The sequence below is a fragment of the Jaculus jaculus genome, chromosome 1, assembly GCF_020740685.1.
Source record: "Jaculus jaculus isolate mJacJac1 chromosome 1, mJacJac1.mat.Y.cur, whole genome shotgun sequence".
Lineage (NCBI taxonomy): Eukaryota > Metazoa > Chordata > Mammalia > Rodentia > Dipodidae > Jaculus > Jaculus jaculus.
Genome location: NC_059102.1, coordinates 278035842 through 278048148, shown reverse-complemented (window position 1 = coordinate 278048148; position 12307 = coordinate 278035842). Strand labels below are relative to the sequence as shown.

At 40.8% G+C, this 12307-nt stretch overlaps 1 protein-coding gene across 1 annotated transcript in view; it reads right to left on the bottom strand.

Moving 5' to 3' along the window:
* Kif14 (kinesin family member 14) overlaps positions 1 to 12307 on the bottom strand; it is a 97957-nt gene that overhangs the window by 38562 nt on the left and 47088 nt on the right. Inside the window, exons 17-20 of the mRNA XM_004659461.3 lie at positions 9542 to 9689; positions 7781 to 7933; positions 3084 to 3210; positions 269 to 362 (exon numbers count right to left, since the gene is read on the bottom strand). Coding sequence (XP_004659518.2) covers positions 269 to 362; positions 3084 to 3210; positions 7781 to 7933; positions 9542 to 9689 — 522 coding nt within the window. The remainder of the gene's footprint in view (positions 1 to 268; positions 363 to 3083; positions 3211 to 7780; positions 7934 to 9541; positions 9690 to 12307) is intronic.

Sequence of the window (12307 nt, the reverse complement as noted above, 5' to 3'; positions counted from 1 at the left end):
GGCTCACACAACTAATTTTTTAGAAACAAATTTATTGAAACTTTCAAGAGTCATTATTTTTTTATATTTTCTTATTCCGTGGGTATTTGGCTTACATGGGTTCAGGGGAACTGAACCTGGGTCCTTAGGCTTCACAAACAAACACTTTAATCACTAAGCCATCTCTCCAGCCCTAATTTAAAAAGAAAATCATAGCCAGGCATGGTGGCACATGTCAACTACTATAAAACAAAGTATGGCTCTATCATCAGGATAATTAACTACTCACCTGCCAAAAACATAATATTTTTTAAATTTGTTACTGATGGCATTGGCTTCCTGAATCATCATGGAGAGTTTCATAGAGCTCCAACTTGACTGAACTAACACAAAGCAAACAGATTAGAGTCAAAACATATACATGATCACTAACATATATCACTAGTCAGCTCAATGGTTTTCACTCTGTACTTCAGTAAAAGAACAATGTTTAAGTAATTTTCCTCTACCCTCAAAGTCAAAATAAAATATTCTTTGCAGGCTGGAGAGATGGCTTAGCAGTTAAGGCATTTGCCTTCAAAGTCAAAGGACCCAGGTTTGGTTCCCTAGGACCATATAAGACAGATGGACAGGGTGGCACATGCATCGCAATGACTGGAGGCCCTGGCGACCCAATTTCTCTATTTTCCTCTTTCTCTCTCTCTCTCCCCCTAAAATAAATAAATAGAAAATGAAAATATTTTTTAAAAGGACTTTAAGAAAAATCTTCTCATAAAATGAGTTCTATTACCTGTGGAGGAACAGTATATACCTGAAGTTGATAATGAGAAAATATGAATATTTTAGGAGCGGAAACACCATTATGTTTCTTTTCTAATATGTTTAGAGATTATTCTTTTAACTTATCTTTTTTTCTCTAATATCTAATGTCTAGTTTATCTAAAGTATCAAGTAAGTTATACCACATGCTTACTTACATAGAAAACACATCCCTTTTATAATTTTCTAGAATATATTTTACAGGATATAAAAATAATAAAAGATAGATGGGTGTGGTGGTACATAATTTTAATCCCAGCACTCAGGAGGCTGAGGTAGGAAGATTGCTGTGAGTTCAAGGCTACCCTGAGACTACATAGTGAACTTCAAGTCAGCCTGGGCTGCAGTGAAACCCTACCTCAAAAAACCAAAAATAAATAAATAAAATAAAAAATAATAAAAGAAATGATAGAAATAGTGGGCTCAAAAACTTAAAAATATGGCTGGATATGGTGGTATAAGCCTTCAATCCTAGTACTTGGGAGGCAGAGGTAGCAGGACTGTTGTGAGTACAAGGCCACCCTGAGACTACATAGTGAATTCTAGATCAGCCTGAGCTAGAATGAGACCCTACTTAAAGAGCCAATAAATAAATAAAAAATTATTTTAAAATACCAGGCGTGATGGCACACACCTTTAATCTCAGCACTCAAGGAGGCAGAGGTAGGAGGATCACTGTAAGCTCAAAGCCAGCCTAGGACTACAGAGTGAGTTCCAGGTCAGCCTGGACTACAGTGAGACCCTATCTCAAAAAAAAAAAAAAAATCTATCTCCTCAAAGCAATATACAAATTCAGTATAATCAATTCCAAAATTCCAATGGCATTTTTCATAGAAATGGAAAAAACATTCCTACCTTTATCTCAGACCACATACAAAAATCATCTCAAAGCTGGGTGTAGTGTCACACGCCTTTAATCCTAGCACTCAGAGGATGCAGAGGTAGAAGGATCGCCTTGAATTCAAGGCCACCCTGAGACTACATAGTGAATTCCAGGTCAGCCTGAGCTAGAGTGAGACCCCTCCACCTTGAAAAAATAATTTTAAAAAATTTATATATACATCATCTCAAAGTGAATTAAAGACTTAAGTCTGAGGCTTGAAATTGTAAAATGACTGACACCTTATCAGACAATCTTATAGGAGACAGTAGCACACGATGATGGGCAAGACCACATCTTGAGCAGAGGTGCTTAGTTATACATGCCTCTTGACTTACATTTAAATCTAAACAAAGGTGAGTGTGGTGGCGCATGCCTTTAACCCTAGCACTTAGGAGGCAGAGGCAGGAGGACTGCTCTGAGTTCAAGGCCAGCCTGAGGCTACATAGTAATTTCAGGTCAGCCTGGGCTAGAGAAAGACCTTACCTAAAAAAAATAATTTAAATGCTGAACCTAAATCTAAATGACATGTTAGAATTCAGGTAAGATGAACTAAAGGGAGAGTATCATCAATGGGTCTCTATTTCTCATCCTCATGTAGCCACATGGAATAAATTTCCTTTTTCTGCTTTTCACTATTACTTTATCTTTCTAATTGGCCTATTGAGGATGAACCTAGCTTAGAGCTGCTACAGCCCAGGTTCTGAGCCTAACAACTCTAGTATACAGAACCATAAGCATTCAGTTTACAGGACTATTATAACTATTATAAAAGCTGAATTTGCCAGGCATAATGGCACATGCCTTTAGTCCAAGCACTCAGGAGACAGAAGTAGGAAGTTGCTGAGAGTTTGAGGCTAGCCTGAAACTACATAGTGAATTCCAGGTCAGCCTGGACTAGAACAAGACTAAAACCCTACCTAAAAAAAAAAAAAAAAAAAAAAACCCTGAATATTCTAAAACAATCATTCATACAAATTAACTTATATTAATTTATACATAAAAACTCTGCATCTAGAAGAAAGCTTTATTTAGTTAGTTATTCACTCAATTGTTCCAGCACTAGGGATCAAACTCTTGTTTATGCTAGGCAAATAGTCTACTACTGAGTTATACCCCCAACCAAGTATTTTATTTATTTTTTTATTTTTCATTTCTCGAGGTAGGGTCTTGCTCTAGCCCAAGCTGACCTGAAATTCCTATGTAATCTCTGGGTGGCCTCAAACTCACAGTGATCCTTCTACCTCTGCATCCCAAGTACTGGGATTAAAGGCATGTACCACCATACCTGGTTCCCGGTTCCCAACCATGTATTTTAAACAAATATAAATAACATTTTAGCAACTATATTATAAATAAGATATATAACTTTAGAAAGTATAGGTTAAAATTAGCATCTACTCACTTGTAAAAGTTTTGTCCCTGCTAGCCTGATTCTGCTGGAGAATTTGTACTTCTTTAGCAATTTTTTGCTTTTCAATTTCTAAAGCTTCCAAAATTCTTGCATGGCGGATACTATGATCTTCTAAAGCCTAAAAGATATTCATTCATATGAGGATATGCAGAGAGAAATTATAAAACAAAAGACAATGGGCATGTTAATATGCTTCACTATAGTAGTTATTTTAATCATTTCTATATATCCCATGACATATTTTATTTATTTTATACATAAACAACAGAAATCTTTCTCTTTTTTCCTTTTCTTTTCAGACATACTTGCTGACCAGCAAGCCCCAGCAATGCTCCAGGATTAGAGTTATAGACATGCACAGCCACTTCCAGCCTTTTGTTTTGTTTTGTTTTTATTTATTGGAGAACAACAGACAGAGAAAGAGGCAGATAGATAAGAGAGAGAGAGAATGGGCACGTCAGGGTCTCCAGCCACTGCAAATGAACTCCAGATGCATGTACCAACTCGGTCATGCATCTGCCTTATGTGAGTTCTGGGGAATTGAGCCTTGAACCAGGGTCCTTAGGTTTCACAAGCAAACGCTTAACCGCTAAGCCATCTCTCCAGCCTTTTTCTTGGTATTTCAAGGTAGCGTCTAACTCTAGTCCAGCTGACCTGGACTCAGCTATCTCTCCAGCCCCACTTCCAGCCTTTTATATGGATGCTGGGGATCAAACTGAGAGGGTCTCAGGCCCTCATGCTTGCCTAGCAATTGGTCTTATCTGCTGAGCTATTTCCCCAGTCCCTCTATTTTTTTTAAATTGGCTTTTTCCCTTTTAAAAAGCTTTTTTTTGTTGTTATTTTTAATCTTTTTTTTTTTTTTTTGGTTTTTCGAGGTAGGGTCTCACTCTGGCTCAGGCTGACCTGGAATTCACTATGTAGTCTCAGGGTGGCCTCGAACTCTCGGAGATCCTCCTACCTCTGCCTCCCGAGTGCTGGGATTAAAGGCGTGCGCCACCACGCCCGGCTCTTTTTTAATTTGTATTTATTTATTTGACAGTGACAGAGAGAGGAAGAGGCAGAGAGAGAGAGAGAGAGAGAATGGGCACGCCAGGGCCTCCAGCCACTGCAAACGAACTCCAGACGTGTGTGCCCACTTGTGCATTTGGCTAACATGGGTCCTAGAGAATTGAGCCTCAAACCAGGGTCCTTAGGCTTCACAGGCAAGTGCTTAACCACTAAGCCATCTCTCCAGCCCTTTTTTTTGGTTTTTCGAGGTGGCATCTGACTCTAGTCCAGCCTGACCTGGAATACACTAAGTAATCTCAGGATGGCCTGGAACTCACGGTGATCCTCCTACCTCTGCCTCCCGAGTGCTGGGATTAAAGATATGCACCACCAACCTGACTAAAGAGCTTATTTTTGTATGTGATATGTATGCATATTCTTTTTTGTTACGTTTTGTATTCTGGTCTCACTATAGTCCAGGCTAACATGGAACTCACTCTGTAATACCAGGCTGACAGTGAATTTACAGAGATACTCCTATCTCTGTCCCCTGAGTGCTGGGATTAAAGGCATGTACCACCACACCACCTATAAAATCCTTTTAGAGAAGCCAGGCGTGGTGGCGCACACCTTTAATCCCAGCACTCGGGAGGCAGAGGTAGGAGGATCACCGTGAGTTCCAGGCCACCCTGAGACTACAGAGTTAATTCCAGGTCAGTCTGGACCAGAGTGAGACCCTACCTCGAAAAACCAAAAAAACAAAAATAAATAAATAAATAAATAAAATCCTTTTAGAAAGCAGATTCATAATACTAACAATATTATGAAAAAATATTCTTACAGTATTTCTTTATTATGCATACAAAGTTAACATATTCTATTAGACAAAAGAGGGTTTAAAAATGATTTAACTGGGATCCTGATCCTTGCCCTCCAAGGTCTGGAGGAGGCCCCTTAGGGTCTGGCTATTTTCTTCACCCTCCTTTGGGTCCCTTTCCTTTCCTACCCCCAGCTGGGGTTGCTGCCCTAAGTGAACGAACTGCGTGTGGGGCCGGCACATCCTAGCAGGCAGCCCTTGGCGCCTGCTGCCTCAGGGATGCTCCAACCACCCTCGTTCTCCTGCAGCCTGCCCTGGCTTCCTGCCTCCTCCCCCAGCCTGCCAAGGGGCCGCTGGCCTGCTCCCACCCAAGAGAACCCAAAGTCTTACTGTGTGTAACTCCAGGTGATGTTTCTACATTTATAGCAGTGTTGAAAACCCATGTGTTTTACAGAGAACCACCTTCTCCAACCCTTGATCCTCCCCACCCCAACAAAAGGTTTTCAAACCCTTACAGTTTCTGGGGCAGGCGGAAATGGCTCATGGATAGTGTCAGCTGCCACGGTGATTCCAACAAGCAGCTGCTGGAGGGAATACACACTTAAAAAAAAAAAAAAATCATTAAAAAAAAAAGTTGTATGAATGAATGAAAAATGATTTAACTGGGCATGGTGGCACATGCCTTTAATCTCAGCACTAGGGAGGCAGAGGTAGGTGGATCACCATGATTTCAAGGCCACCCTGACACTACATAGTGAATTCCAAGTCAACCTGGACTAGAGTGAAACCCAACCTCAAAAAAAAAAAAAAAAAAAAAGGAATAATAGTAATAACAGCAACAACAATTTATAAGCCAGGCATGGTAGCACATACCTTTAATCCCAGCACTCACAAGGTAGGAAGATTCCTGTGAGTTTGAGGCCAGTCTGGAACTACAGAGTGAGTTCCAGGTCAGCCTGGGCTAGAAAAAGACCTTACCTTGGAAACCCCACACACAAAAAAAAAATGTGTGTATATATACATATATATGTATATATGTGTGTGCATATATATATATATATTTAATAGTCTGTTATTTCCCACAATAAAATCATTAGGAATTTTTTTATAGCATCGATCTAGATTTTTCTTCCCACTGCTAGGAAGAAACTTGAGATTTTTAGAGTGAAAAAGGAAAACCTGCCCCAAAAAGAACCATACTCAAGAATCAAGAGGATTTGTTGATTAAAAAAGTTAAAACAGCAAAACCCTACCTCGAAAAAAAAAAAAAAAGTTAAACAGGGTGGGCGTGGTGGTGCATGCCTTTAATCCCAGCACTTGGAGGCAGAGGTAGGTGGATTGCCATGAGTTCAAGGCCAGCATGAGTCTACATAGTAAATTCCAGGTTAGCATGAGCCAGAATGAGACCCTACCTCAAAAAAACAAAAAAAAATTTAAAAGGTGGGAGGGGGGAGGCTAGAGAGATGGCTTAGTGGTTAAAGCATTTGCTTGTGAAGCCAAAGGCCAGGTTCGATTCCCTAGGACCCACATAAGCCAGATGCATCTGGAGTTTGATTGTATTGGCAAGAGGCCCTGACATGCCCATTCTTTCTCTTCTCTCTCTCTCTCTGCTTGCAAATAAATAAATAACATTTTTATTTTAAAAGTTAAGCATGGGGCTGGACAGATGGCTTAGCAGTTAAGGCACCTGCCTGCAAAACCGAAGGACCCAGGCTCAATTCCACAGAACCCACGTAAGCCAGATGCACAAAGTGGTACGTGCTTCTGGAACTCATTTGCAGAGGTTGAAGGGCCTGGCATGCCCATTCTCTCTCTCTCTATGTCTCTCACATAATTTTTTAAAATAAATTTTAAGTAAGGCTAGAGAAATGGCTCAGTACTTAAGTCACTTGCTTGCAAAGGCTAACAAACCAGGTTCAATTCCCTAGTACCCATGTAAAGCTAGATGCACAAAATGGTGCACACATCTGGAGTTTGTTTGCAGTGGCTGGAGGCCCTGGAAAGCCCATTCTCTCTGTCTCTCTTCTCTCTGCTTGCAAATTAATATATATATATCTACACACACACACACACACACACACACACACACACACTCTGAGACTACATATTGAATTCCGGGACAGGCTGAGCTAGAGCCAAACCCTACCTTAAAAAACAAAAAAAAAGAAAAGAAAGAAAAAAGGAATCACAGCAGATAGTAAAACAGTGATGCTCAAACTTTAATATCCATTGAGTCCCCTGAAGAACTTGTTAAAACAGATGATCAACTGTCTTCAGTTTCTGCCCCAGTGGTTCTGGAGAATAACCTAACAATATGCATTTTTAACAGGTTTCCAAATGAAACTGATGTTTCTCATCTAGGGAACACACTTCAAATAATCAATGAAGACTAAAGATATGAACATATTAACATTCTGGTTTTATCCTTCAGTTTAGTGGAGATGTTTATACTCATCTGGTCCCAAAAAAGTTGTCTTTGTCCTCAATGAGATGGAAGAAGTAGGTATCAAATATGCTACTATGAGTTCTCAGGAAACAGCCTGATGCTCAACCAGGACATGAGACAATATACAGACTGTGCTTTCCTGCCTACTTTGCATCAGGCCCTGGTACCATTTTCCCTGTATACATTGTGTAGCATGGCTGATGGCAAAACAGTTGTAGACATAGAAAACCAGAATAGAACTAGCTAGAAATAAGAACTTCGTCTCTTCCAAAGTGTCTGTGTGATGATGTGTAATCTGGGGATAGGATCACAGTTTTCAGGCAGGAAGAACCACTCTCATCTGGGGACCCAGACTTGGCACTCTCTTGTCAAGATACCATAAGATTATCAAAACAGGCAAAAACCCAGCTTTTCCTCAGAATAGCACAATGAAATTACCTGCTTTGTTGCCAAAGTCTCCATTTCTAACCGCTTTTTGTTGACATAAACTTCTTGCTCAAGATGCTGGTTTGCCTTTTCTAATTCCTCAATTTTCTTGTTAGCCTTTTGATTTCTTATTTCCTGTGTTTTCTTCCTTTGAGACTCTTCTCTCTTTAAAGAACATTAATAAAAACTCAGGCCAACAGAAGTCCACAAGAAGGATAGCCCTGAAGGTAACCAGATTGCTGTGTGCTCACTTCTCATTGACTCCTTGCTTTTATTCTTTCTCCCCAACATTCTCTTCCAAAACTAGCTTCCTGCACTGCATCAATACACTTCTGGGGTCCTTTAGAATAGTTCCCCTCTCTGGGAGAGACTCTTAACACCTAGTTCCAAAGAACTATTTTTCCACAAACAGTCAGGACCCCTCCTGGGAGGGAGGTCTTTCATAGGATTTAAACACTGTGCTTGGTCAAGTTTAGCCCCCAGAGCTAATCTCTTCCTGAGACAGCCCCTAGCCCTAGCCAAAAGATATCCTACCACCCTAAGGTTATAAATACCTTTGCAAGAGGAGAGCAGGCTCTCTAATCACTTGGGAACTTCCAGCTGTGGTTAAGTTTTTCCCTCTGCTGGGCCTGGGCTAGCCAGCTGGGAGGGGCTTAGCCTAAGCCTTAGCAAGCCCAGCCTGGAAGAACTCAGCCTAGATCCTAGCCCAGGCCCAGCCAGAAGGGTCCCCCAGCCCTTACTCTCTGCATGGGTTCTTCCTCTCCTCCAGCTCCTTACATGGCAGGAGCTCCTTGAACTTTCTTTTCTCTTTTCTTTCAACATTTTTTTTCCCCAGATCCCTATCTGGTCACATGGAATCCTGAGCTACATATGGCCCACGTGGGCTTTTGGGCTCCACGTGGTGTACTTCTCTTCTCCCCACTTTATCTCTCCCCTTACCTCTCAGCCTTTCCCTTTCCATACTCCTTTGTAAAATCTGGATTAAATGTGGTATTAAAAAAAAAAAAAAGGGCATCAGGCCAAAATGCAAGGCAATTTTTAAAAAGCAGTACTTCTGAAAGAGACAAAAGCTCCCTCAATGAGCAATGCACAAGAAATTACCAATAGAAAAGTTGTCCTGTAACATCTCTACTCAGGTTAACTAATCTAACCAAAAATAAATGTCACTAATGAAATTTCAAACATTTTTGGGATCTCCCCTCTAAAATGGGCTCTAGAAATTCAAGGCTGTCACCAAATCAAGGCGAGGAGAGGCTGGTAGACAGAAGTCTATTTTATTCTTCTAGTAGTCATGGTCTACCACCAACTTGATTGCTTTAGTAAAATTCATACTCCTCCAGTTCTCATATAAGAACACAATCCTGTCAGGCATGGCAATGCACGCCTTTAATCCCAACACTTGAGAGGATCACCATGAGTTCCAGGCTACCCTGAGACTACACAGTGAATTATAGGTCAGCCTGAGCTACAACAAAGCCTTACCTTGGAAAAAAAAGGAACACAATCCTTTTTTTTTTTTTTTTTTTTTTTTTTTTTTTTTTTTAAGACAGGTCTAAGTATCCCAGTCTGGCTTCAAACTCAATATGTACCCAAGGATGACCCTGAACTTCTAATGTTCCTGTCTATACCTCCAAGTGCTAGGGTTACAGGTGTACACTAGCATGCCCATTTTATGGCATGGTGGAGGTCAAACCCAGGGCCTTGATACAATCAATATTATAGTCACAAACTACTTAGGATAACTATCAGAGAAAAAAAAATTCTGTGTGTTACCAGTTCTGCTTCCAGAGCTTGTATTTTGCTTTCATATGCAGCCTTTTGAGAAGAAAGCTCTTGCTGAGCCATTTCTTTTGCAATTTGGATTCCTTGAATCATTTCTTCCTTTGCCTTCAACTGGGCCTCTTTTATTTCTGCTTCAAGTCTACAAAGTAGCAAGATATTTATAGAATACACTAAGAATACTTTATATACCAAAATAGTCTCTAATCATATTAAAATATTTAGTCAGAAAAACATTTGAAATCCCAGCACTCGGGAGGCAGAGGTAGGAGGACTGCCTGAGGGACCAGCCTGAGACTACATAGTGAATTCCAGGTCAGCCTGGGCTACAGTGAGTCCCTACGAACCCCACACACACAAAAAAATTGAAGCTTAAAATTTAATTGTTCAATAGTTAAACAAATTTGCTTGCTACCCTTGCTAGCTGGGGATCATTTCCACAGTACCCATGTAAAGCCAGATGCTCAAAGCAGGTGACTTCAAAGCCACCCTGAGACTACACAGTGAATTCCAGGTCAGCCTAGGCTAGAGCGGGACCCTACCTCAGAAGAAAAAGAAAAAAACATTGATACTTTAGGGCTGGGGAAATGGCTTAGCAGTTAAGGTGCTTGCCTGAGAAGCTTAAGGACCCAGGTTCAATTCTCTGGTACCCATGCAAGCCAGATGCACAAAGTGGCACATGGAGTTTGCAGTGGATGGTCTCTGGTGCACTCATTCTCTCTCTCTCTCTTCCTCCATCATAAATAAATAATTTTTTTTTTTTTTTTGGTTTTTCGAGGTAGGGTTTCACTCTAGCCCAGGCTGACCTGAAATTCACCATGGAGTCTCAGGGTGGCCTCGAGCTCACAGTGATTCTCCTACCTCTGCCTCCCAAGTGCTGGGATTAAATAAAAATATTTTTTAAATGATACTTTAGGGCTGGAGAGATGGCTTAGCAATTAAGGCATTTCCCTGCAAAGCCTAAGGACTAAGGTCCAATTCCCCAGGATCCATGTAAGCCAGATGTGCAAGGTGGCACATGCTTCTGGAATTCATTTGCAGTGGCTGGAGGCACTGACACGCCCACTTTTTTTTCTCTCTCCCCCACACCCCTTTTCTTTTACTTTCTTATTCTTTTAATTTTATTTACTTATTTTCAAACAGAGATAGAGAAAAGAGGACAGACACAAAGAGAATGGGTGCGCTTCTAGCCAGGGCTTCTAGCCATTGCAAACGAACTCTAGATGCATTTGCCACCTTGTGCATCTGGCTTATGTGGGTACTAGAGAATCAAACTGGGATCCTTTGGCTTTGGCAGGCAAATGCCTGAACCGCTAAACCATCTCTCCAGCCCTCTCTCCCCTTCTTTCTCTTGCTCTGCCTGTCTTTCTCAAATAAATAAATAAAATGATACTTTATATATCAATGCTCTTTAACTTTTGTTTGGGTCACAGATTAGGAAGATATTGAAATGACTATAAAAGCATGATACAAGAACTGATAAAGCATAAAACTGCATCATATATTTTCTATCACTTATGTGATGGCTTGAGTAAATTAACATTGTCACCTCTCAACATGCAGAAGAAAAGTCAGGGGCTGGAAAGATGGCTTAGCAGTTCAGGCATTTGCCTGTAAAGCGAAAAGACCTCTGTTTGATTCCCCAGGATCCACATAAACCAGATGCACAAGGTGGCAAGTGCATCTAGAGTTCGTTTGCAATGGCTAGAAGCCCTGGTGCACCCATTCTCTCCCTCTCTCTTTCCCCCTCCCTCCCTCCTTCTTTACCTCTCTCAAATAAATAAATAAAAATATTTTTAAAATAGAAGAAAAAGCACCCATGATTATAGAACACTATATAGCTTCTTTCTTATCAATAAAATAAGCTTCAGCACTCCCATTTTTACTGAGAAAGAATAAAAATGTCATAAGGAAGAGGGCTAATGGGTACCAGGGGAGAGATGAAAATAAAATGTTACTGCTTAATATCTACAATTTCATTTGGGGGAGATAGAAAGTAAACAATGGGGGCTGGAGAGATGGCTTAGTGGTTACGCACTTGCCTGTGAAGCTAAGGAACCTGGTTCGAGACTAAATTCCCCAGTACCCATGTACGCCAGATGCACAAGGTAGCGCATACATCTGGAGTCCATATGCAGTGGCTGGAAGCCCTGATATACCCATTCGCTCTCTTGCTCTCTCTTTCTGTCACTCTCAAATAATTTCTTAAAAAAAAAAATAATGATGGTTGTACAATGTGAGGATAGTAAACAAATTGTGTATTTTAAAATGATTAAAATGCAGGCTGGAGAGATGGCTTAGCAGTTAAATGCTTGCCTGTGAAGCCTAAGGACCCTGGTTTGAGGCTCAATTACCCAGAACCCATGTAAGCCAGATGCACAAGGTGGCACATGCATCTGGAGTTCATTTGCAGTGGCTGGAAGCCCTGGTGCACCCATTCTCTCTTTCTCTCTGTCACTCTCAAATAAATAAATAAACAAAATTTTTGTTTGTTTTTTTTTCGAGGTAGATAGAGTCTCACTCTAGTCCAGGCTGACCTGGCATTCACTATGGAGTCTCAGGGTGGCCTTGAACTCATGGCGATCCTCCTACCTCTGCCTCCCAAAGGCTGGGATTAAAGGCATGTGCCACCACGCCCAGCTTAAACAAATTTTTTTAATGGCTAAAATGCGGCCTGAGACTCCATTGTGAATGCCAGGTTAGCCTGGGCTAGAGAGAGACCTTATCTCAAAAAAAAAAAAAAAAAAAGACTAAAGGGTA